The sequence below is a fragment of the Salvelinus fontinalis genome, chromosome 5 (assembly GCF_029448725.1).
Source record: "Salvelinus fontinalis isolate EN_2023a chromosome 5, ASM2944872v1, whole genome shotgun sequence".
Taxonomy (NCBI): domain Eukaryota; kingdom Metazoa; phylum Chordata; class Actinopteri; order Salmoniformes; family Salmonidae; genus Salvelinus; species Salvelinus fontinalis.
In genome coordinates, this window is record NC_074669.1 from 25,636,794 (window position 1) to 25,663,879 (window position 27,086).

General features: G+C 45.9%; 1 protein-coding gene across 2 annotated transcripts in view; it reads right to left on the reverse strand.

The window, feature by feature from the left end:
* lnx1 (ligand of numb-protein X 1) overlaps positions 1–27,086 on the reverse strand; it is a 58,586-nt gene that overhangs the window by 21,470 nt on the left and 10,030 nt on the right. For both annotated transcript variants that reach the window (XM_055923004.1, XM_055923005.1), the window contains exons 2-3: positions 10,839–11,086; positions 7,920–8,075 (exon numbers count right to left, since the gene is read on the reverse strand). In XM_055923004.1, coding sequence (XP_055778979.1) covers positions 7,920–8,075; positions 10,839–11,086 — 404 coding nt within the window. The remainder of the gene's footprint in view (positions 1–7,919; positions 8,076–10,838; positions 11,087–27,086) is intronic.

Genomic DNA, 27,086 nt, shown 5'->3' on the forward strand with positions numbered 1-27,086 from the left:
AGACACACCCTGACTGGACAATTAGATAGGAGAGGCAGGGACTGGTATGTGTCCGTTCAATACTGCCAACAGTCTGGGCCAAGAGCTAACCAGCTCACAGCTACCTCGGACAATGTGTGCTATATATACTATCTATATCGCTCTGTACCTATCAGTGGTTCTATCTCTCCCTCCCTGCTCATTCTCTCCATCTTTCTCTCTCTCTGGCCCACTCTCTCCCCCTATCTCACTTGTTCCATAGCCCCAGTCCCTAGTTCTACTCACACTGCAATTTCTCCCTTCCAAAGTCAATATTTTCTCTTCATCACCGCAGATTGCTTCCAGGGAGTAGAGCACATTAACACACAGACCTATGCCGGTTATATAACCTCACTCTCTCTCCCCCCTCTTTCTCTCTCCCTCCCCTCTCTCTCTCTCCCCTGTCTCTCTCTCTCTATCTCCCCCTCTTTCTCTCTCCTTCCCCCTCTTTCTCTCTCCTTCTTTCTCATTCCCTCCCTCCCTACCCTCTCTCTCCCTCCTCCCCCTCTCTCTCTCTCCTTCTTTCTCTTTCCCTCCCTCCTTCCCCTCTCTCTCCCTCCTCCCCCTCTCTCTCTCTCTCCCCCTTCTTCTTTCTCCAGAGGGATTCTATGAATATTTAATCTTTTCTCACAGCCTCCTCAACGACGGCCTTAGAGAATAATACGGTCTCTGATCCTTCTCTCTCTCTCTCTCTCTCTCTCTCTCTCTCTCTCTCTCTCTCTGACTCACAGCCCAATGGTACTCCTCATCATCACCATCATGAACATCATGGTTCATCCTCCACTTTCTCCTCCTCCTCTACATTCTACTCTTCATGGCTCTGTCCATCCCTCTCATTCTCCAGGGTCGTCCTGTATACTGCATCCATCTGAAATGGATTCTAAATGCCTCTGCAATAAACACTGCATCAATAAAATGGGGAATAAAATTGCGCCGGAAGAAATGGCAACAGTTTTACGGGCGCCCAACCAAATGTGCTATTATGTGTTTTTTTCACGTTATTTGTAACTTATTTTGTACATAATGTTTCTGCAACCGTATCTTACGGCAAAAAAGAGCTTCTGGGTATCGGGACAGCGATCACTCACCTCGGATTAGACAAAGTTTCTTTCTACAACAAGGAGGACGCTGAGGACATTCACCAAACACCCAACAGGGCCGACATCCCCGTTATTTGCAAGAGGAAGCGACGGAGGTACAGAGGACAAAGAGCCGGCTGCCTGGTCAGGACCCGTAGAAGGCAAGTGGGAAAGCTGCCGTTATCGTCAATACTACTTGCCAACGTGCAATCATTGGACAATAAATTAGACGAGGTACGATCACGAATATCCTACCAACGGGATATACGCTGCACCGGCAAGATAGAACAGTACACCCCGGTAAGACGAGGGGGGGGCGGTCTGTGCATATTTGTAAACAACAGCTGGTACACGAAATCTAAGAAAGTCTCTAGATTTTGCTTGCCTGAAGTAGAGTATGTTGTGATAAATTGCAGGCCACACTACTTTCCTAGAGAGTTTTCAGCTATATTTTTCGTGCCTGTTTATTTACCACCACAGACAGATGCTGGCACTAAGACCGCACTCAGTCAGCAGTATAAGAAATAAGCAAACAGGAAACCACTCACCCAGAGGTGGCGCTCCTAGTGGCCGGAGACCTTAATGAAGGGAAACTGAAATCAGTTCTACCAAATCTCTATCAACATGTTAAATGTGCAACCAGAGGGATTTTTTTTTTTAGATCATCTGTACTCCACACACAGAGAAGTGCACAAAGCTCTCCCTCGCCCTCCATTTGGTAAATTCGACCACAACTCTATCCTCCTGATTACTGCTTACAAGCAAAAATTAAAGCAGGAAGCACCAGTGACTCGGTCTATAAAAAAGTGGTCAGATGAAGCACATGCTAAACTACAGGACTGTTTTCTATCACAGACTGGAATATGTTTTGGGATTCTTCCGATGGCTTTGAGGAGTACACCACATCAGTCACTGGCTTCATCAATAAGTGCATCGAGGACGTCATCCCCACAGTGACTGTACGTACATACCCCAACCAGAAGCCATGGATTACAGGCAACATCCGCACTGAGCTAAAGGGTAGAGCTGCCGCTTTCATGGTGCGGGACTCTAACCCGGAAGTTTACAAGAAATCCTGCTATGCCCTGCGATGAATCATCAAACAGGCAAAGCGTCAATACAGGGTTAAGATTGAATCATACTACACCAGCTCTGACGTTCGTCTTAAGTGGCAGGGCTTGCAAACTATTACAGACAACAAAGGGAGGCACAGCTGCGAGCTGCCCAGTGACACGAGCCTACCAGACGAGCTAAATCACTTCGATGCTCCCTTCGAGGAAAGCCAAACTGAGGCATGCATGAGCTGTTCCGGATGACTGTGTGATCACGCTCTCCGTAGTCGACGTGTGAATAAGACCTTTAAACAGGTCAACATACACAAGGCCGCAGGGTCAGACGGATTACCAGGACGTGTGCTCCGTGCATGTGCTGACCAACTGGCAGGTGTCTTCACCGACATTTTCAACATGTCCCTGATTGACTCTGTAATACCAACATGTTTCAAGCAGACCACCATAGTCCCTGTGCCCAAGAACACAAAGGCAACCTGCCGAAATGACTACAGACCCGTAGCACTCACGTCTGTTGCAATGAAGTGCTTTGAAAGTCTGGTCATGGCTCACATCAACAACATTATCCTAGAAACCCTAGACCCACTCCAATTTGCATACCGCCCTAACAGATCCACAGATAACGCAATCTCTATTGCACTCCACACTACCCTTTCCCACCTGGACAAAAGGAACACTTATGTGAGAATGCTATTCATTGACGACAGCTCAGAGTTCAACACCATAGTACCCTCAAAGCTCATCACTAAGCTAAGGATCCTGGGGCTAAATACCTTCCTCTGCAACTGGATCCTGAACTTCCTGACGGCCGCCCCCAGGTGGTAAGGGTAGGTAGCAACACATCTGCCACGCTTATCCTCAACACTGGAGCTCCCCAGGGGTACGTGCTCAGCCCCCTCCTGTACTCCCTGTTCACCCATGACTGCATGGCCAGGCACGACTCCAACGACAAAGCCTATTCCCCCTCAGGAAGCTAAAAAGATTTGGCATGGGTCCTGAGATCCTCAAAAGGTTATACAGCTGCAACATCGAGAGCATCCTGACTGGTTGCATCACTGCCTGGTACGGCAATTGCTCGGCCTCTGACCACAAGGCACTACAGAGGGTAATGCGTTTGGCCTAGTACATCATTGGGGCTAAGCTGTCTGCCATTCAGGACCTCTACACCAGGCGGTGTCAGAGGAAGGCCCTAAAAATTGTCAAAGACCCCAGCCACCCCAGTCATAGACTGTTCTCTCTACTACCGCATGGAATGCGGTACCAGAGTGCCAAGTCTAGGACAAAAAGGCTTCTCAACAATTTTTACCCCCAAGCCATAAGACTCCTGAACAGGTAATCAAATGGCTACCCGGACTATTTGCATTGTGTGACCCCCCCAACACCTATTTTTACGCTGCTGCTACTCTCTGTTTATCATATATGCATAGTCACTTTAACTATACATTCATTTACATATGTACATACTACCTCAATTGGGCCAACCAACCAGTACTCCTGCACATTGGCTAACCGGGCTGTCTGCATTGTGTCCCGCCACCCACCATCCACTCTTTTACGCTACTGCTACTCTCTGTTCATCATATATGCATAATCACTTTAACCATATCTACATGTACATAGTACCTCAATCAGCCTGACCTCAATCAGCCTGACTAACCGGTGTCTGTATGTAACCTCGCTACTTTTATAGCCTCGCTACTGTATATAGCCTGTCTTTTTACTGTTGTTTTATTTCTTTACTTACCTATTGTTCACCGAATACATTTTTTGCACTATTGGTTAGAACCTGTAAGTAAGCATTTCACTGTAAGGTCTACGCCTTGGCGCTGCACCATCAAGAGCATTCTGTTGGGCTGTACAGAACCTGCACTGCCCGCAACTGCAGGGCTCTCCAGAGGGGGTGTGGTCAGCCCAATGCATCACTGGGACATTTACAGCCCTCGAGGACATTTACAGCACCCGGTGTCACAGGAAGGCCAACAAGATCACCAAGGACCTCATCCACCCGAACCACGGCCTGTTCACCCTGCTACCATTTACAGTTGAAGTCGGAAGTTTAAACAGACTTAGGTTGGAGTCATTAAAACTCGTTTTTCAACACCTCCACAAATTTATTGTTAACAAACTATAGTTTTGGCAAGTCGGTTAGGACATTTACTTTGTGCATGACACAAGTCATTTTTCCAACAATTGTTTACAGACAGATTATTTCACTTATAATTCACTGTATCACAATTCCAGTGTGTTAGAAGTTTACATACACTAAGTTGACTATGCCTTTAAACAGCTTGGAAAATTCCCGAAAATTATGTCATGGCTTTAGCTTCTGATAGGCTAATTGGGCTAATTGACATCGTTTGTGTCAATTGGAGGTGTACCTGTGGATGTATTTCAAGGCCTGCCTTCAAACTCAGTGTCACGTTCCTGACCTTATTTCCTTTGTTTTTGTCTTTGTTTAGTTGGTCAGGACGTGAGCTGGGTGGGCATTCTATGTTATGTGTTTCTATGTTGGGTTCATGTTCAATTAGCCTGATATGGTTCTCAATCAGGGGCAGGTGTTTTACGTTTCCTCTGATTGAGAACCATATTAAGGTAGGCTGTTCTCACTGTTTGTTTGTGGGTGATTGTTGCTGTGTCTGTGTTTGTTCACCACACGGTACTGTTTCGTTTCGTTTCGTTTCGTTCGTTCCTGTTCGTGCGTTCATTGTTTTATGTGTTCTCAAGTTCAGGTCTGTTAACGTCGTTTATTATTTTGTAGTTTGTTCAAGTGTATTTTCGTCTTCGTTGTTATTATTATTAAAATGATTATGTAGTCAACCCACGCTGCATTTTGGTCCGATCCTTGCTCATCCTCAGACGAGGAGGAGGACGAGCATTACACTCAGTGCATTTTTGCTTGACATCATGGGGAAATTTCCAAATGCCTGAAGGTACCACGTTCATCTGTACAAACAATAGTACGCAAGTATAAACACCATGGGACCACGCAGCCGTCATACCGCTCAGGAAGGAGACACGTTCTGTCTCCTAGAGATGAACGTACTGTGGTGCGAAAAGTGCAAATCAATCCCAGAACAACAGCAAAGGAACTTGTGTAGATGCTGGAGGAAACCGGTACAAAAGTATCTATATCCACAGTAAAAAGAGTCCTATATCGACATAATTTGAAAGGCCGGTCAGCAAGGAAGAAGCCACTGACCCAAACCGCCATAAAGCCAGACTATGGTTTGCAACTGCACATGGGGACAAAGATCGTACTTTTGGAGAAATGTCCTTAGGTCTGATGAAACAAAAATAGAACTGTTTGGCCATAATGACCATCGTTATGTTTTGAGGTAAAAGGGGGAGGCATGCAAGCTGAAGAACATCATCCCAACCGTGAAGCAGGGGGGTGGCAGCATCATGTTGTGGGGGTGCTTTGCTGCAGGAGGGACTGGTGCACTTCACAAAATAGATGGCATCATGAGGGAGGATAAGTTATGTGGATATATTGAAGGAACATCTCAGATATCAGTCAGGAAGTTAAAGCTTGGTCACAAATGGGTCTTCCAAATTAACAATGACCCCAAGCATACTTCCAAAGCTGTGGCAAAATGGCTTAAGGACAACAAAGTCAAGGTATTGGAGTGGCCATCACAAAGCCCTGACCTCAATCCTATAGAAAATTTGTGGGCAGAACTGAAAAAGCGTGTGCGAGCAAGGAGGCCTACAAACCTGACTCAGTTACACCAGCTCTGTCAGGAGGAATGAGCCACAATTCACCCAACTTATTGTGGGAAGCTTGTGGAAGGCTACTCAAAATATTTGACCCAAGTTAAACAATTTAAATGCAATGCTACCAAATACTAATTGAGTGTATGTAAACTTCTGACCCACTGGGAATGTGATGAAAGAAATAAAAGCTGAAATAAATAATTATCTCTACTATTATTCTGACATTTCACATTCTTAAAATAAAGTTGTGATCCTAACTGACCTAGATAGGGAATTTTTACTCTAATTAAATGTCAGGAATTGTGAAGAACTGAGTTTAAATGTATTTGGCTAAGGTGTATGTAAACTTCTGACTTCAACTGTAGAAGGAGGAGACAGTACAGCTGCATCAAAGGAAATGGAACAGAGGGGACTGTGAGGGGACAAACACACAAACACATACGCACACTGACACGCTGACACACACACACACACAATGTTTTACTTTTGGGTGGTATATCATTGTATTTTACATTTGTGTGACTGTCCCTGTCTATCAGTGTATCAGTGTTTTGTGTTTTTTGTGGACCCCAGGAAGAGAAGCTGCTGCTTCTGCAAAAGCTAATGGTGATCCAAATAAACAACAAAGCTTGGACCAACAGACTGATAAACAGCTTCTATCTTCAGGCCATCAGACTGTTAAAGAGTCATCACTAGCCGGCCTCCACCTGATACCCTTCCCTGCACTTTAGAGATTACTGCCCTATGTAATGGAGTGTTGAAATAAAAATAAAAATTGAAGAGCATCTCAGAAGAATTCATTGAACACTGGTTGCTTGAATAATGTTTACATACTGTTTTTCCCACTTTATATGTATATACTGTATTTTAGTCATGGCTCATACTATATAATGTAGGGCATGGTCTCTACAAGGTTTTGAAAGCATTCCACAGCCCATGTTGACTCCAATGCTTCCCACAGTTGTGTCAAGTTGGCTGGATTTCCTATGGGGGGGGGGGGGGGGGGGGGACCATTCTTGATACACATGGGAAACTGTTGGGCGTGAAAAATCCAACAGCGTTGCAGTTCTTGACACAAACCTACCTCCATACCCCGTTCAAAGGCACTTAAATCTTTTGTCTTGCCTATTCACCCTGTGAATGGCACACACAAAATCCATTACTCAGCTGTCTCCTCCCATTCATCGACACTGATTGAAGTGGATTTAACAAGTGACATCAATAAGGGATCATAGCTTTCACCTGGAATCACCTGGTCAGTCTATGTCATGGAAAGAGCACGTGTTCTTAATGTTTTGTATACTCTGTATAGTCCAGACTATGTCCAGCAGCTCTCTGTCCCTGTCCCCTGAAGCTCCTACTCTCTCTCCTCCAGCCTGGCCCACAGAGCCCCAGGCTCCCACTCTCCCATCTGATCACTATCTTCTGCTCTGTTCTGGGGACCAGAGGACTCTTACACAATGTGCAGCTGAATTATTAAAGGAACATATGCTGCAGCAGTTACCCAGCCGTGTCACCCTCAGCACAGAGCCAAAGGAACTGCTCAAACATGCACGCACATACACACACGAACAAACACAGGCACACACTCTCGCAAACACATACACACTGGCGCACACAAACACATTCAAGTAAACACAGACACAAAAATCCATGCAAGCGCAGGCATGCACCTACACACGGACACACCCACACACATGCACACAAGTACTGACGTACACACACACACACACACACACACACACACACACACACACACACACACACACACACACACACACACACACACACACACACACACACACACACACACACACACACCACAAAAACACACACACAAAAACACACACACGTCTCATACCCTCTACAGAGAATCACAGAAACTGCAGACACAGCATAGAGATCACCAACATCATACTGATTTAAACACAACCGCGACTGACAAAACAATATAGACATAGACACACAGCATACAAACGTTTCATATAGTGCACAAAAGAAAACACACAACCACTCACTCAAACGAACACACACATACCTTCCTGGGGCACACTGGCGTTCCTGGCATTATCTTGTTCCTCTGCGGTCTCATTGGACACGGAAGTGCCACTCTTGGTCCTCCGCAGGACACTGAAAGCACGGTTCAACCGCCTGAAGGAGCGGCTCCTGACCGAGGTGCGGTCATAGTTTCGGACTGAGGGGAGAGAGAGACAGGGGCACACTTTATAGATCAGCTCTGTTCTGACTGAACATGTCTGGACAAGTCTCTGAGACCACTTCTCCACAGCCAATCAGATGCCGGAGATCTCTCGTTCGCTCTGCCTCTACAAAGGCAGAGCCCTAACAACAGCTTGAACACATTTGTTTTAGGGATTCCAATCAATACCCTTCAGAAATTCCCCAAAACACTCATTATTACAAGAAAGAATAGAAATTCACACTCGAGGGAGAAGCTAGAAGCTCTGCCGGGGTGATGGGCTGTGTAAACTGCAGCAGTCATGTTTATGTCATCTTTCAGCCAAAACTAGGTGCAGTTTAAATACACCAGTGAGACCCTACTATAATCTTCTATAGTTGAGATTCTGGCAGTGAGTGTGCTTCCCTGGTCCTACCAGAGCAGAGCAGGCTGCAGTGGAGTGTGAGCCCCAGCCTGGCTGCCCTGAGAGCGGAGCAGTGGGCCTCTGCAGCGCCCCTCCCTCCCTCTGCGGGCCTGGGGAGATGCGAGGCCTCCTGACAGCCACATTATTCTTTAAACGCACCCGGCGCTTCTGGAGCTGACAGCTTGTTCAGCAGCAGTGGCTCTGCATGGTGGTGGGTACTCCGCTCCGCAGCCCTGGCCAAAGTGCTGGTGCAACGTCATTTGATGCCCCCCCAAGAGCGGTGCGCTCACGTTGAGAGGGGGGATATGAGTGAGTGTGACACGCGTGAGTGGCTCCAGGGTTCACAGGTGGGATGAGTGGAGGGTGAGGGGCTAACACGTCATTCAGCATTAATGGACCTGGGCTATATTTAACCCTCATTCCTCCCACTCTCACTCCCTCTCTTTACATTTTCCCTCCCTGCCTCTCTCGCTCTCTTCCTCTACCCCTCCAGCCCAGGACAGAGATTTTATAGATCGGTGAAAAATCGATGCTATAAAAGCTAATTGAAGAACAGGATTTCCATCAAAGATCATTAAGTAGTACAGATACTGTATTTAAGTGTGCGTGGGTTATGGGATGTACACTACAGCTCAAAAGTTTGGGGTCACTTAGAAATGTCCTTGATTTTGAAAGAAAAGCTATTTTTTTGTTGTCCATTAAAATAACATCAAATTGATCCGAAATACAGTGTAGACATTGTTAATGTTGTAAATGACTATTGTAGCTGGATATGGCTGATTTTTTAAATAGAATATCTACATAGACGTACAGAGGACCATTATCAGCAACCATCACTCCTGTGTTCCAATGGCACGTTGTGTTAGCTAATCTAGGTTTATCATTTTAAAAGGATAAGTGATCATTAGAAAACGCTTTTGCAATTATGTTAGCACAGCTGAAAACTGTAGTTCTGATTAAAGAAGCAATAAAACTGGCCTTCTTTAGACTAGTTGAGTATCTGGAGCAACAGCATTTGTGGGATCGATTACAGGCTCAAAATGGCCAGCTTCATTAAATAGTACCCGCAAACACCAGTCTCAATGTCAAAAATGAAGAGGCGACTCCGTGAGGCTGGCCTTCTAGGCAGAGTTCCTCTGTCCAGTATCTGTGTTATTTTGCCCATCTTAATCTTTTCATTTTATTGGCCAGTCTGAGATATGGCTTTTTCTTTGCAACTCTGCTTAGAATGCCAGCATCCCGGAGTCGCCTCTTCACTGTTGACATTGAGACTGGTATTTTGCGGGTACTATTTAATGAAGCTGCCAGTTGAGGACTTAAACTAGACACTTAAACTAGACACTCTAATGTACTTGTCCTCTTGCTCAGTTGTGCACCGGGGCTTCCCACTCCTCTTTCTATTCTGGTTCGAGCCAGTTTGCGCTGTTCTGTGAAGGGAGTAGTGCACAGGGTTGTACGAGATCTTCAGTTTCTTGGCAATTTCTCACATGGAATAGCCTTCATTTCTAAGAAGCAAGAATAGACTGATGAGTTTCAGAAGAAAGTTCTTTGTTTCTGGCCATTTTGAGTCTGTAATCGAACACACAAATGTTGATGCTCCAGATACTCGACTAGTCTAAAGAAGGCCAGTTTTATTGCTTCTTTAATCAAGACAACAGTTTTCAGCTGTGCTAACATAATTGCAAAAGGGTTGTCTAATGATCAATTATCCTTTTAAATGTATAAACTTGGATTAGCTAACACAATGTGCCATTGGAACACAGGAGTGATGGTTGCTGATAAAGGGCCTCTGTACACCTATGTAGATATTCCATAAAAATAATGGGCAACAAATGTGCTTTTCTTTTAAAAACAAGGACATTTCTAAGTGACCCCAAACTTTTGAACGGTAGTGTACATCTGGTGTGTGGGTATGAGGGGGTAAAATACATGTTTGAATAGTGTTTACTGGTGGTATCTATGTAAGTGAGGGACTATGAAACTGTGACTAGAAAACCTCCACTGGCTCCCTGCTTTCTATTGATTTTCAATCAGTCACAGTGACAAACAGTGCGATGCGCACACACACACGCACACGCACACGCACACGCACACGCACACGCACACACACACACACACACACACACACACACACACACACACACACACACACACACACACACACACAAACACACACACAAACACACACACAAACACACACACAAACACACACACACACACACAAACACACACACAAACACACACACACACACACACACACACACACACACACACACACACACACACAGTGCTTTATAGATCAGAGAAAGGTTACTAGGTGCAGCACTACCCATAACTGTACGCACACACACACTCACTCTTCTTGGAACTGCTGCGGGCTGCCAGGCTTGTGGTGCTTCCTGATTGGCTGTTGTCCTCCATGCTGGGGTCGAAGGCAGGGTTGACGAGGCCGGGCTCGTCTGATAGGAGGGCGACCGCGGAGGAGGTGGGGCCATCGCCGGGCAGGGTGGCCACAGTGAGTTCTGACGTGCTGTCAGTGCAGTCCCCCTCCTGGGAACGCCGCTTCCTGTCGGCAGACAGGCCATAGTGAGACGCCCCTTTACACCTTCAAATACACACAGGGAGACAAGGACAGCCTGTCAGAGACACACACTATAGACCCAGCTGGGAGAGGTCACGCATCAACAACAACAACAAATGCAACCCACCAAGAAAACCTAAAAAGAGGTTAAAATGGGATACTGCAACAGAGACGTTGTATAATGTACCCTGTGATGGATGGAACTATTATTACGCTCTCAGTGACTCATCACCAATTACAGGATGTGTCATGAATATATGATGCGGTGAACACACGACAGCCACTGAATCACGGAACAGAATAGACTATCAGTCAACAGTCCTGAATCCTCTTGAATCGACAGTGGCTCAGTAGTGACAGCATTGTCCAGTCCAGGTAGAGAGGATATGGACAGGGATTAAACCAGAGAGATTAAGGTTAAAGGTCACCACCATCTCAGGAGCAGTAGTTAATATGATGTGACCTCTGACCCATCACCCCCTGGATGCATCCATCTCCTCACCTCTACTTCCTGATCCAAGCTGCCCAGAGGGGACATCTATTTGACCTCATGACTGATGTCATCATCTTGACAAGTGATTCCTCCTCAAGCAACATCACACACCCAATACACAACCTGCTAGTGTATAATAGTATATTTTCTTACGTAGACAACTGATCATTGTATTTGTATTTGTATTTTTTATGGTTGTTCTTCTGAAATAAAAACTGAATCGATCACCCTTTCTGTCTTATTTGATCAGTCAGTGTATAATTAAGCAATAAGAACCAAGGGGGTGTGGTATATGGCCAATATACCACGGCTAAGGGCTATTCTTAGCCAGGATGCAACGAGGAGTGCCTGGATACAGCCCTTCGCCGTGGTATATTGGCCATATACCACAATCCCCAGAGGTGCTTTATTGCTATTATAAACTGGTTACCAACGTAATTAGAAGAGTAAAAATATATGTTTTGTTATACCCGTGGTATATGGTCTGATATAGCTTTCAGTGAATCAGCATTCAGGGCTCGAAGCACCCAGTTTATGTATTGTGCTGCTCTTTGAGTCACTGTGGAGAAGATCGGCTGACAGATGATTGAATACAAATGTGAACAAATAAACGTTCCAGTGGTTATAGAGAGCAGGTAACCCAGGAGACAAGAGGAATATTAAACACCACAGAGGTCTCAATGTCAAATTCTCCCTCATGAAACTAATCGCATTCTCAAATTCCCAGTATTGTTGACGTCTTTCACGTCCCTACACTCGCTCTGCAACACAAACAGAACACTCGAAAGGCACAAACACCAACGTGCACATACACACGCACAACCCTACAATTGAAATCCTCACAAACGGAGCATGTCGGAGAGTGTGTTTGCAAATAGCTGTCTCTGGGTTTTCCTCTCTTTCCCATAACAAAGGCTTTTGGTTGAAGTGCCAATAACGGAAGCTGAAACAACATTGTCCTGTCTCTGCCTCTCTGTAGAGCTAAAATAACAAACATTCATTAACTGTCTTTTTATGGGCTGGATCATACCAGACCCAGTTAGAGCTTCTACTAACACACTCAGACATACACAGCAAACCAGTCTGAAGCAGTGTTTTGTCTCAATCGAGGTCTGTCTGAGCAGGTCATGCCCTGTGTCCATACATCACAGACAGAGACATTTCATCCTGAACTGGCCTCTATATCTCACTTCCAGCCATAGGGCTTGACTGGCTCCACCAGTCAGCTCTAACACTAGACTAACAGGCAGAATTTGGGGAGCAGTCGGTTCAGTTTGGCATGGTGACGTTTCAGACAGTGGAGCCAAGCAGAGGCCCATTGATCATGATTTGTGGCCCAGTCAGAGCTTGGCTATGCTGGGACGCTTGCTGTTACTAACTTCCACCTGTGTTCCACAAGCCTGTCCGATGGAGGGAGGTGTGTGTGTGCACGTGCATGCTTGCACGTGTGTTTGTGCATGTACTGTATGTGCGTGGCGGTCTCTTTCTATCTACTGGAAACTGACCCTAATTCAGAGCTAACATATTGAATCCTATCAAGAGTGTTGAGTCAGCAATATACCACTTAAGCAAGGGTGGTTGGAAGTGGTTGGATAGAAGAAGAATATTTCAGTCCACAATGCTGAGCCCTGCTTCAGTGGAGAGGGGCATCATCCTTCCACGTGTCACTCGACATCAATTTGTGTAATTAAAGCTGCATGTACATCAGTCATAAAAGACTGCTGTTACACCAGCACGTTACATGCTTCAAGTGGGGCTAAATTAATTACTTCAGGACATTAGGAACTTTACAACGTGCACAAGCACACATATGTATGCACGCACGCTCACACACACACCGCAGACACTGGAATACACCTACAGATGGCAACCCTGCAGTACAATACCTTTGGAGAAGCTGACCGTATGGAATTAAATCCTGAGAAAACATTCCCACGGCAGTGGAAAAATGAAAACCTAAGTTAACGGAGGTGTTCAGAGAGTGATTAACAACCCACATGACAAAATACTATAGTATAAATATTACTTTAGTATTTACTATAGTGTTTTTGTTTTATTATTTTTGACAGAAGTGGAGGCTTTCTCCTTCAGGAAACTTACTGGAGAAATACTAAAAGAGCACATTTTTGAAAACCTGTAGGTAGGTAGGTAGGTAGTGTCGTGACTTGACTTTAACATTCATCTGAAGATTGTTATTTATTCAATTTACTAACTATGTTTCATTGTTACCCGATTAAATTAATCATGTAACAATTAACTCATTAGCATCTGGGGCACAACGAGAGCGTTTCTTTAAAGAGTTACCATTTCCCGAATTAAGCTCTAAAAGGTCTTTACCTATCACATACATACACTATCAACGGCGGCAGGTAGCCTAGTGGTTAGAGTGTTGGGCCAGTAACCAAAAGGTTGCTGGATTGAATCCCTGAGCTGACAAGATAAAAATCTGTCATATTGCCGCTGAACAAAGCAGTTAACCCACTGTTCCCCGGTAGACCGTCATTGTAAATAAGAATTTGTTCTTAAATGACTAAATAAAGGTTCAAATAAAAACTTATATCATTCTGAACAGTCGTAACCTCCTTGCATCTGCAAAAACCCGAGCCTTACTTATGATTCAGTACTACACAAATTGGTTTAATTATTTATTTACTTGCTAGTTTTAATGGGAACACAGGATAAACACACACACTCTGTACCGGTTATTGACTGGAGACGTAATACGCTGAAAACAAGTCCCTAGCGGAATGACAACAACATGGATGCTTGTTATAGAAGAGATGGAGAGAGAGGGACAGAGACACTTAACATTGCCACATTCAGAAACTACTCTCATGTACAATAACCGTATACTTTGCACACAAACCTCCGCCTGCTTTGACCAAGAAATCACGAAGGGTATGAAAGAAGCTGTAGAGTCTGTACCATCAGTCTGTACATCCAAATATGATCCAAGTAATACGTTCACACAAGGTGTGTGACCAGTGCATCCCAGGTGGTTTGAAGAATGCATTATCTATGCGAGCAGAAGCTCACGGTACACTATGTTTTTTCTCTCAGAGACAACACCCTAGTCATTGTCTCGTGTGTGACTTGTTAAGGACTTTGATACCCTTAATTCAAATCCCCTTCCTTCTGGCGATCAGAGGCACAGGGTTGCTTCAGCCACTTAGGCATATCTCCACTGCTGCTTAGGACATTAAAGGCTGTCTGGAGGCATTAAGGCCACAATCTCTCCAGTCTGAGGCCAGAGCAGGGAACCCAGACAACAGTCCCCAAGTCGCAGAGGGACAGGGTGGTCCTGAAGCTGGGGACCCTGGAGAGAGGAACCAATGAGCGAAGACAAACAAATGTTGGATAATTTTCTTCCGAACGAATTACTATTTTTCTTTGTCTGCCCTCCTATCTAATACACAAACAAAACCTCCTCCTGTACTGTTGTGTAAATGGTGTTTCTGCCCCTCTCTTCCCTCGCCTGTGTGTCAGTGTGTGATTTGTGTTGCGGGGGATCATGGCTCAGCTTAGTGCTGGCTCATTAGAGCTAGCTGCCTGCCTCAGCAGCACTACACCATGCCTAGTTCTCCACAGTCACAGACAGACACAGAGAGACGCTTCAGTAATCACATAATCTCCATTAACCCTGTGATCTGGATAGAGATAGCTAAGAAACACCTTCTCTGGCACAATAATAATTACCCAGCATTCCGTGGGAGGGGCGGCGGAGGAGAGAGGGGAGGATGCGCCCTGGCTGGCTGTGACCAAAACAGTCTTCTTCTTGTGATGTGAAATAAACACCAGCTCACAACTCATCAAAGCCTGTGAGATTCTCCAATCCTCTTTAGGGGTGAGTGGATTATCCTCCCTAACCCAAATACGCTACGCTCTCCCTCTCTCGACTGACTGCAGCAGACAATAATTTTATCAGCACAGAATACACAGATAGCACAAGTAACCACAGACCATTATCAAAATATGAGCTAGATCAGTCAGTCTGGTGCGGACACAGGGTTCCTGTGTATTTGTGTGTGTATGTGTTTGCGTATTTGTTTGTGTATGTGTGTGTGTAGTGTGTGTGTATATGTGTGCATGCATGTGAATGGCCTTGACTACCCAGAGTGTCTTTCAGGGATGGTCCAGTGTTGTGACCTGAACCCTGATGGAAGCTGAAGTTGGTGTTTAACAGGGGTGGGCAACTCCAGTCCTCGGGGGCCTGATTGGTGTCACACTTTTTCTCCATCCCTAGCAAACACAGCTGATTAATCTAATTTCATTCTAAACTGGAGATCATGATTAGGTGATTATTGGAGTCAGGTGTGTTAGCTGGGGCTGAGGAAAAACTGTGACACCAATCAGGCCCTCGAGGACTGGAATTGCCCACCCCTGGTGTATAGCATCCTCTCTGTGGTGTGTGATGGCTACCGAGAGTCATGAACCAACCCAGTCCCCGGCCAGGCCCTTCCCCCCTACTGGGGGTAGAGAAGCCAGCAGTGTTAATCCGGACTGTTGGAGTACTGCAATCCTTTCCCAGCTCACTCCATGACAGCTCAGTTCTTAAGACGTATTGGGAAATATAACTTCTGACATAACAGGCTGAGAGAAAAGGAAAATATGATTCTGTTCTGCTTCAGGCCTGGAGGAAGAAGCTTTTCTTTGGCACTGTGAAAGACGGGACATTTGTATGTGAAAGAGAGCGTCGTTTGGGACAGACAATACCTCCCAACAGTAGGCCTATATTGTGAATACAAATGACAGTAAAGCATTCTGGGAAGTATGATATCCCATCATTCCTGAGCGTTTTTAATCACCCTATCGTCTAAACCGAGGAGTATCATCTTCCTTATCTCTATCTGTGCTTTGTTACAAGGTCAAACTGAAGCTCCTTGCTTTGGCGAAAAAGCCTCTGGATTAAGAAACTCTAAATCTCACTAATCTTATAAAAAGAAGAGGAGAAAAAACCTTCTTCTTCTCCTTCTTGCTCTCTGTCTAATAAAAACGTATCCCTCTGAGCTCCTCTTGATGTCTGCTCCAAAAGTAAAACTCTTGACAGCAAACTGTCTGCCTGTCAGACAGAGCTTTTCGCTAAGATACGTCACAGAGGAACACTCACAACCCACTGGGTACAGACGTCATTTCAATGTCTAGTTTTGATTTAATTTTGGATAAGTTGTCAACTAACGTGAATTCAAAGTGAAATCAACAAAACATTTCACCATGTCATTGGATTTAGGTTAAAAGTTGGGTGAAAAAATACAAAATTCCCTTAAATTGCTGACTTTTCAAATCCAATCAGTTTTCCACATTCGTTTTGAAATGGTATGGAAACAATGTAGATTGAACCAAGTTTTGCCCAATGGGTTTAAACTGTTTGATTAAATAAAACGCAGCTCTTCCTTTCTTTGCCTCAGCCTCTCCTCTCCACATGCACACATACGCCACAGGAGGTTGGTGGCACCTTAATTGGGGAGGACGGCTCATGGTAATGGCTGGAGTGGAATTAGTGGAATGGTATCAAATACATCAAACACATGGTTTACATGGGTTTGATGCCATTCCAAGGGCTCCGTTCCAGCCATTATTATGAGCCGTCCTCCCCTCAGCAGCCTCCACTGATGTACGCACACACACATACACAAACTCACTCACGGGCTCGCAGTCCACTGAGGCATGACATGGGGAGGGAAATTGTTAATTAATTAAATCCATATTGACAAAGGCCTGGAGAAAAAAGGGAGAACATCTGTGTTCACTAGCTCCTTAATTAGATCAATTTATCTATTATGAAACCTTGCTTTATTTTGAGAAGACCATATACGTAGGGAGGGAGGGTGGGTGGGAAGGGGGGAGAGAATGACTGACGAACTGAAAGAACTTGAATTAGTAGGCGTGCTGGTGTGTTGGTTGGATCGTGTTGCTTTTTCTCAGCTATAGGGTGTGACTCAACAACAAAGCACTTCAGTTCCCGAGACGAACACGTCCGGGGCCCATGTCACAGACACCCCCCCACACACAAAATACGGCTACTGTAAGTCTGGTTTGGCAGGATTGGATCACCTGTATTTATGATCTAAAAGAAAACCCTCCCAGCCCTGAGTCAATGAGTTCATCTTCCTCCAACTTCCTGAGCTCTGAATCAGGCCTTTTCTCCAATCAATATCAGAGTCCCATCCTCAGCCAAAGCCATGACCTGACATGATCAGCCAGGAAGGACGTTGATGCAGCAGTCATTGCATGAGTGTCGCGTTTCAACCAACCCGAGAGTCTTTCTCTCTGTCCTCTGTACACCTCTCTCCCTTGTCTCCTATTCCTCCACCCTGTTCTCAATTTTGTACTCTCTCCCTCCATCCTTTATGCTCTATCCTACTCTCTCTCCCTCCACCTCTGTAACTCTCTCTCTCTCTCTGTCAGATATATTCTCTCCTCCTGGGTTTGGGAGCGTAGCTGGCTCTGAGATCGCTACAATCCCGGCAGCTCCACGACATAAAAAGGCTTTGCTGAAGAAGCCTATCTCAATAGTGCAATGTGCACACCAAACGTTGTATTTCATGCAAATTCCAGCAATCGTCAGTGCTTCAGTCAGTGTAAGCATATAAGGCAAAAACCATGGCAGCTAAGAATGACTGCAGTGGGAGTTGTGCATGTATCATTCTTTCCAGCACCTATGTCTGTGTTAATTGATGTGTTGGGGAAAAAAACACAATTAGCTATAAGGGGAGGTATGTGGAGGTTGTGGAGGTATGTGGAGGTTGTGGAGGTATGTGGAGGTTGTGGAGGTATGTGGAGGTTGTGGAGGTATGTGGAGGTATGTGGAGGTTGTGGAGGTTGTGGAGGTTGTTATACGTGTGTGTATGTGTGAGCACTTCGCATGCGTGTTTGAACGTGAGCGTAAGAACCTTCAATGTTAAAAGTCATGGACAGCCTAAGGCTCCAGATGACTTGTAGGTGAATTATAGATCTGTTCTATTCACTGTGACATTAGAGGCCTGTGTGTGTGGGTGTATAGTTATATGTACTGGAGTTATGCAGTATGTATGTGCTAGTCCAGTATATATGAATAATAGATTGTAATCTCCTATTAACTTCAATTTATGTTGTATTTTGTTTGTGGTTGGCCTTCTTTTCCCTCGCATGCTACTAACCCAGTGCCAGAGTAGCCTAGCATGCAAAACATTTCACATATCTGGCATTTTGTCAGTATTTGCAATACTGTGTTTCCGTGTGTGTGTGTACATTATTATCCTGGGTATACAACAACACTCCTATATAACCCTCTGTTAAGTGCATCCCATGGGTCCTGTGTGCTCTTTCTGCTGGTATCCCATAATTCTCTATGCGCCTCTCCTCTCTATGGTCTCATTTCTCACATGGTCACATGGTCTGAGAGCGGGTGGGGGAGGGGGGGGGGGGGGGGGGGGGGGGCGTTTTGCTGTCGGACCCATGCCTACACCAGCCTGTCCAAGGTTGGTCAGCCTGTCCAAACAAGGCAACTATCCCTGCAGCGCCATGCCGTAGTTACGCTGGGCACTGGTCCCTAGTCCCTGGTGGTATCCCTGTTTGTTTCCCGGTACACACAACGTGCTGCAACAAGCTCTCACAGTCTCATCCATGTTTTCATAAAACACATTTCGAAGTTGTTCCAAACGTCAAATTTGGAAGTGTTTAAGATTAAGTTTAGGCATTAACGGCAATTTCTTAAGGTCAGGGTTAAGTTTAGGCATTAACTCCGAATGGTCATGGTAAATTATAAGATTTGGGATAGGCTTTAAACAAAAATCTCAAAAACAACTTTCTATTGCTGGATTTCAACATGCATCCTTTGACACCAGATGCTTACACCAATCTTCCCTTCTACAAAACCCTCACAAAACCGAAACGTACCTGAAGGTAACAACGCTCATTGTTACCCCTAGTGGCCGGTTTCCATGTCATCTCCCGACGTCCTCAGGCATGGATGGATGTTGAATACTGACTTGTATCAGGGGTGACCTGGCTGTACGTATCACGGTGGTGCTGGGTGACGTGACACCAGCTCAGCTAGGGGCGTGGCAAGAGGCAGCCAGGGCATCAAATCACTGACATGACAGATTAGACTAGATTCTGCTTTCCTCTCCTCTGCTCTTCTCTCCTCTCTCTCTCTGTCTCTCCCTCTGTCCCTGTCTCTGAGATAGCTGCACTCCAGTGTCTCTGGTCTGGCCACTCATATGGAACGTCCCGTGGTGATGAGAAATTCAGCAGAGGGGATATATCCACCTTGTAGAACAGGCTGCAGCTCAACAGACATACTGATACAGGCAGACCAAAGGCACGCTGATACAGGCAGACCAAAGGCACACTGATACAGGCAGACCAAAGGCACACTGATACAGGCAGACCAAAGGCACACTGATACAGGCAGACCAAAGGCCTATTCAACAGGATGGTATGAATGCCTTGTTATTCTTCATTATGTGTCATTATTTTACGATACGGCTAGTCAGTAAAATACCACAGTACTACAGTATAGTATACATGTACAAACAAACACATGTTCTGCAAAATGCATACCCACCCAATGAACACAATATATTGATTAAAACCTCTCCTTGTCCCAGTCTGTAATCCCCACATGTTTTAAGATGACCACCATTATTCCTGTTCTCAAGAACTCTAAGGCTTCATGCCACTATGACTACCTCCCAGTAGCACTCACATCTGTAATCATGGAGTGCTTTGAAAGGCTGGTTATGGCACACATCAACTCCATCATCCCAGACACCATAGACCCACTCTGATTTGCATATCGCCACAACAGATCGATAAACAGATCCGCTCCACACTGCCCTCACCTACCAAGATAAGAGGAATACCTATGTGAGAATGCTGTTCAATCACTACAGCTCAGTGTTCAGCTCAACACCATTGTCTTCTCCAAGCTTTTTACCAAGCTTAGCACCCTGGGGCTGAACACCTCTCTCTGCAACTGGATCCTGGACTCCTTGACGGACGAACCCCAGGTAGTAAGGGTAGGCAGCAACACCTCCGCGCCACGCTCACCCTTAACACGGGGGCCCCACAGCGGTGTGGGCTTTTTCCCCTCCTGTGCTCCCTGTTCACACACGACTGCATGGCCACGAATGACTCCAACACCATCATCAAGTTTGCTGACGACACGAAGTTGGTAGGCCTGATCACCTGCGACGATGAGACAGCCTGCAAGGAGGCGGTGTGGTGCTGGGACAACAACATCTCCCTCAACGTCAGTATGACCAAGGAGCTGATTGTGGATTACAGGAAACGGAGGGTGGCGAGCAGACCCCCATCCACATCGATAGGCTGCAGTGGAGCTTCAAGTTCCTCGGGGTCACTAAGAATTTAAAATGGTCCACACACACACACAGTTGTGAAGAAAGCGCAACAGGCTCTCTTCTCCCTCAGGAGGTTGAAAAGGTTTGTCATGGGCCCTGAAATCTTCAAAACGTTCTACAGCTGCACTACTGAGAGCACTTTGACTGGCTGCATCACCGTTTGGTATAGCAACAGCACCGCCCTCGATCGCATAACCCTACAGAGGATGTTGCAGACAGCCCAGTACATCACTGGGGTAGAGCTCCGTGCCATCCAGAACAATAGCGAGCCTATATATACAGGGGGTACTGGTACAGAATCAATGTGCAGGGGAACCGGTTAGTCGAGGTAATTGAGGTAATATGTACATGTAGGTAGAGTTATTAAAGTGACTAAGCATAGATAATAACAGAGAATAGCAGCAACGTAAAAGGGGGAGGGGCTGTGTAAATAATCTTGGTAGCCATTTGTCTCGATGTTCAGGAGTCTTATGGCTTGGGGGTAGAAGCTTTTTAGAAGCCTCCTGGACCTAGACTTGGCGCTCTGGTTCTGCTTGCCGTGCGGTACCAGAGAGAACAGTCTATGACTAGGGTGGCTGGAGTCTGTGACAATTTTTAGGGCCTTCCTCTGACACTGCCTGGTATAGAGGTCTTGGATGGCAGGAAACTTGGCCCCAGTGATGTACTGGGCCGTATGCACTACACTCTGTAGTGCCTGCGGTCGGAGGCCGAGCAGTTGGCATACCAGGCAGTGATGCAACCAGTCAGGAGGCTCTTGATGGTGCAGCTGTAGAACCTTTTGGAGTCGTGCCTGGCCGTGTAGTCATGAGTGAACAGGGAGTACAGGAGGGGACTGAGCACGCACCCCCGAGGGGCCCCTGTGTTGAGGATCAGCGTGGTGGATGTGTTGTTACCTACCCTTACCACCTGGGGTCGGCCCGTCAGGAAGTCCAGGAACCAGTTGCAGAGGGAGGTGTTTAGTCCCAGAATCCTTAGCTTAGTGATGAGCTTTGAGGGCACTATGGTTTTGAACGCTGAGCTGTCAATGAATAGAATTCTCACATAGGTGTTCCTTTTGTCCAGGTGGGAAAGAGCAGTGTGGAGTGCAATAGAGATTACATCATCTGTGGATCTGTTGGGGCGGTATGCAAATTTGAGTGGGTCTAGTGTTTCTGGGATAATGGTGTTGATGTGAGCCATTACCAGCCATTCAAAGCACTTCATGGCAACAGACGTGAGTACTACGGGTCGATAGTCATTTAGGCAGGTTACCTTTGTGTTCTTGGGCACAGGGACTATGGTGGTCTGCTTAAAACATGTTGGTATTACAGACTCGGACAGGGAGAGGTTGAAAATGTCAGTGAAGACACTTGCCAGTTGTTCAGTGCATGCTCGCAGTACACATCCTGGTAATCCGTCTGGCCTGGCGGCCTTGTGAATGTTGACCTGTTTCAAGGTCTTATTCACATCGGCTGCGGAGAGCGTGATCAAACAGTCATCCGGAACAGCTGGTGCTCTCATGCATGTTTTTACCCCTATACATATCTGCCTTTATCACTCCAGTAGCTCTGCACATTGTAAATATGATATTGGAACTGACCCTCTATATAGCTTCTTACTTTCTCGTGTTCTTCTTATTTCTTATATCTTGTGTGTTATTGTTCTACCTTATGTTATTTTTAGTTCTACATTGATATTGATTACTGCATTGTTGAGTTTAGAGCTGGCAAGAAAGGCATTTCACTGTACTTGGGCACGTGACATTAAAACTTGAAACTTGAAAGTGCTGACTTGCATACAAACTGCATCTCTCGAACCTCACAATCTCCATCACGTCCCCCATGTCCTCCAAGCTAGTGACCCGCGGGCCTTGCTCAACATGTCTGCATGAATACAGTGAAATTAGTTAGAGGAGAAGACTCTCAAAGTCACAAAGACTACCCTCTGCTCTCTTCCTCTCATGAATAAATTATTATGTAAATAATTAATCACTGCTTTTGTGTGTGTTTTTTTGTGCACATGGGCCTTGTGATAATGTGTGCCTGTGGTGTGTGTATGCATGTATGTGTGTGTGCCTCTGTGTGCATGTGTGCGTGTGTATATACAGTACACTCTATCTCTCTTAAAGTGTGTCCTTTACACTTGTTTGGGGTCCCTTGCTCTGTGGCCGGGCGGCGGGCTGATCCCATTAGGATGTGTCCATGCGGAAAGCGTCTGGAACGCCACAGCTCTCTACGTCGAGCTTTGGAGATTCAGGCTGAAAGGACGGAAGCTAAGCTAATCATAGCGTTTAAGACAAGTCAGCCCAGGCCCCAGAAATGAACGCAGATTAATCATTAACGTTCTATAGCACTGCACTGTGATTATCAGGGGAGTAGAGGGCGTGTGTGCTGGGTGAGAGGTGAGACATCTGTGTGTGTGGCAGCGTGTGTGCCTGGCAGCGTGTGTGCGTGGTAGCTTGTGTGCGTGGCAGCGTGTGTGCGTGGCAGCATGTGTGCATGGCAGCGTGTGTGTGTGTCAAGGAAAAAGAGAGTGGATTATGTGTATGTTTGCAAAAGGGGTGGTAAGTGGATGCAGTGTTTATGTATTTTCTCTGTGTGTGTGTGTGTGTGTGTGTGTGTGTACTGCATGTACAGGGACACATGGGGATAAATGACATAGGTGCTCTTGTGTGTATGCCAGTGCTGCGCCGGTTGTTGATGAAGGAGGATAAGGGGGTATTGAAATTAAATGTAATGAAATCTATTCCAGATTTCATTACAGAGCAATGACATCTCTCTCTCTCTCTCTCTCTCTCTCTCTCTCTCTCTCTCTCTCTCTCTCTCTCTCTCTCTCTCTCTCTCTCTCTCTCTCTCTCTCTCTCTCTCTCTCTCTTTCTCGCTCTCCTGCTTGTGCTGTGTATACTATGTGTGTGTGTGAGTGTGCAAGATAACATTTATGCACACTCACAGGAATCTACCCACACACTCACACACACTTACGCTGACAATCTCACACATACGCATACGCACACACACACACATAACACACACATTTAAAAGTTTGTATTTTTAACTCTGCATCATTGGGAAAGAGCGCCTGTGCTATACGGCGCATGAGACAAATACAATATAATTTGATTTTACAATATATTATGACATGATTTCTCTCATAGAATGAAATCCCTTTTGTGGGAAACAGGGAAATGCAGCACGACAACTGAGACACAGAGAAAAGCGTAGTGAGAGGAGAAGAGAGTATAAGCAGGTGAGAGAGATGAGATGATGGTCAGACAGAGGGAGGAGTGCTGCAGGCTGCTCCTGGCTGTCAGGGCACTGGATAAAGATGAATGGTGTGCCACTGCTCTCCAGCCAGCCAGAAAAACACCATGTCCACTCCTGTTGTCCCGCTCTATCATGCCACAATCAGCAAAAGCCCCGTCACAGAGACAGCACTGCGCACAGACACACAGAAACACACACGCAAACACACTCACAGAAACACACACACGAGGAGAGGAGAGAAAGCACTCATGCTATTTACAAACAATCATTAATTGCAATGACCCACATACTGAGCGTTCTCCCAATGAGCCCCTCAGTCTCCCATTGCTAAGGCAGCCATACGCATGGACGGACAGATGGAAGTGACCTTATCCCCTCCTGTCTCCTCTTATTTCCCCTGCTCTCTCTCCTCTCCTCTGCCCTTCTTCTTCTATTCCCTGCTTTCTGTTTCCATTCTCCTCTCCTGCTTTACTGTCCTCTCCTCTCCCTCTCCCCTCTCGACTTTCCCTTCTCTCCTCCTCTCCTGTTTTTTAGAGCTATCTTCCCCCCACCTGTTCTCTCTCTCTCTCTCTCTAGCCATCTCTCTCTCTTTCTCTAGCCATCTCTCTCTCTTTCTCTAGCCATCTCTCTCTCTCTAGCCATTTCTCTCTCTCTCTCTCTAGCCATCTCTCTCTCTCTCTAGCCATTTTTCTCTCTCTCTCTCCCTAGCCATTTCTCTCTCTCTCTCTCTCTCTAGCCATCTCTCTCTCTCTCTCTAGCCATCTCTCTCTCTCCAGCTATCTCTCTCTCTCTCCATCTCTCTCTCTCTCTAGCCATTACTCTCTCTCTCTCTCTAGCCATCTCTCTCTCTCTCTAGCCATCTCTCTCTCTCTCTCTCTAGCTATCTCTCTCTCTCTCCATCTCTCTCTCTCTAGCCATTTCTCTCTCTCTCTCTCTCTAGCCATCTCTCTCTCTCTCTAGCCATCTCTCTCTCTCTCTTTCTCTCTCTCTCTCTCTAGCCATCTCTCTCTCTCTCTCTCTCTAGCCATCTCTCTCTCTCTCTAGCCATTTCTCTATCTCTCTCTCTCTCTAGCCATCTCTCTCTCTCTAGCCATTTCTCTCTCTCTCTCTAGCCATCTCTCTCTCTCTCTAGCCATCTCTCTCTCTCTCTCTCTCTCTCTCTCTCTCTCTCTCTCTCTCTCTCTCTCTCTCTCTCTCTCTCTCTCTCTCTAGCTATCTCTCTCTCTCTCTCCATCTCTCTCTCTAGCCATTTCTCTCTCTCTCTCTCTCTAGCCATCTCTCTCTCTAGCCATTTCTCTCTCTCTCTCTCTAGCCATCTCTCTCTCTCTAGCCATCTCTCTCTCTCTCTCTCTTTCTCTCTCTCTATCTCTCTCTAGCCATCTGTCTCTCTCTCGCGCCATCTCTTTCGCTTTCTCTCTCTCTCTCTTTCACTCTCTCTCTCTCACTCTCTAGTCATTTCTTTCTCTCTCTAGCATATATATCTCTCTCTCTCTCTCTCTCTCTCTTTCACTCTCTCTCTCTCTCTCTCTCTCTCTCTCTCTCTCTCTCTCTCTCTCTCTCTCTCTCTCTCTCTCTCTCTCTCTCTCTTTCACTCTCTCTCTTTCTCTCTCTCTCCCGCCATCTCTCTCTTTCTCTCTCTCTTTCTCTCCCTCCCCTCTCCCCTCCCCCTATCTCTCTAGGTTTCATGGCTGTCCAATATGGGATATGAGTGTCTGCAGGAGCTAAAGCTCGACGCAATAAAGGATCCTCATAATGGAACGGGAGGATTTGTAAAGCTTTGCATTGTTCCTTGTATTCATACAGCATAATGGTACATTTCTGTCAGACTGGAGGGGACTGGAGAAGATAGCAGGATCCCAGCTTATAGAGCTGTGAGCCCCAGGCTTCAAATGAGTCTACTGAATATAGCCAATATCACTGACAGAGACACGCACAAAGGACCACTATTGACTATTCCCAGAAAGACTCAGACTAAAAATGACTACGTAGAGAACGAATGGCCACATAGGCAAGCGGCATTCCCGCTCAGAAAGACTAAACCGATATAGACACACTTAGAAACACACAGACAGAAATTTGTTTCACCAATAAGATATCAATAAGATATTGCAGACACAATACGTGTTTAGGCTACTTCATGGAGGATGGTGTCTATTTTCAAAGATGAGAATCTGAGCCAAGGGAACGAAGGAGGTGAGATCGTCACCTGCTCCTCGGTATGAAGAGTACAGCTGGCTGGATGAGAAGGTTGTTGCCATGGTGTCAAAGTGTTTGATATTAACTATGACTGAATGAATGGTCTCTGTGTTTTCATCACCCAGAGGGTGTTGTTTGTCTTTATCCTCTTGATCTGTGTATCTATCTTTCTGAATCATTGTTGCGGCGGTGAATGTCTGTGTTGTTGTGTTGCTGGGATGTTTGTAGCGATGACTGCGTTTCTCTGTGTGGATATAGCGAGTGTTTGCTCTTTGTTTTGCCTGGAGTGCTCCTCATGAATATTCACACAGTGAACAGGTAGAATGAAGCAGGAATCAACCGGGCACACACAGGTATCGAAAGGTATGTACTCCACACGTAAAACCCTCAATAACTCAATAACGCACACATACAGAGACAATCAAAGCATTTAGCAACAGGCATGCACAGGTTCACATTTCCTTTACCGATCAATAGACAGCACGCACACACACACACATACAGTAAACACACACACACACACACATCCTGCAGTCCTGATGAGAGTGTTGCCATGCTGCAGTGCTACTCTGGAACATCCAAACAGACCTTGTCTGCACAAACCTCTATATCTGTCATGTCAACCGCATCCCGCTGCCACGGCAACCAATGGCCACTGCTACAAAAGCCATTACCCAAGTCAATAACCCCACAATCGGCCATAGCGCCGTACACTCTCTTTGAAGTCAGATTAAAACACAAACACCCAGACA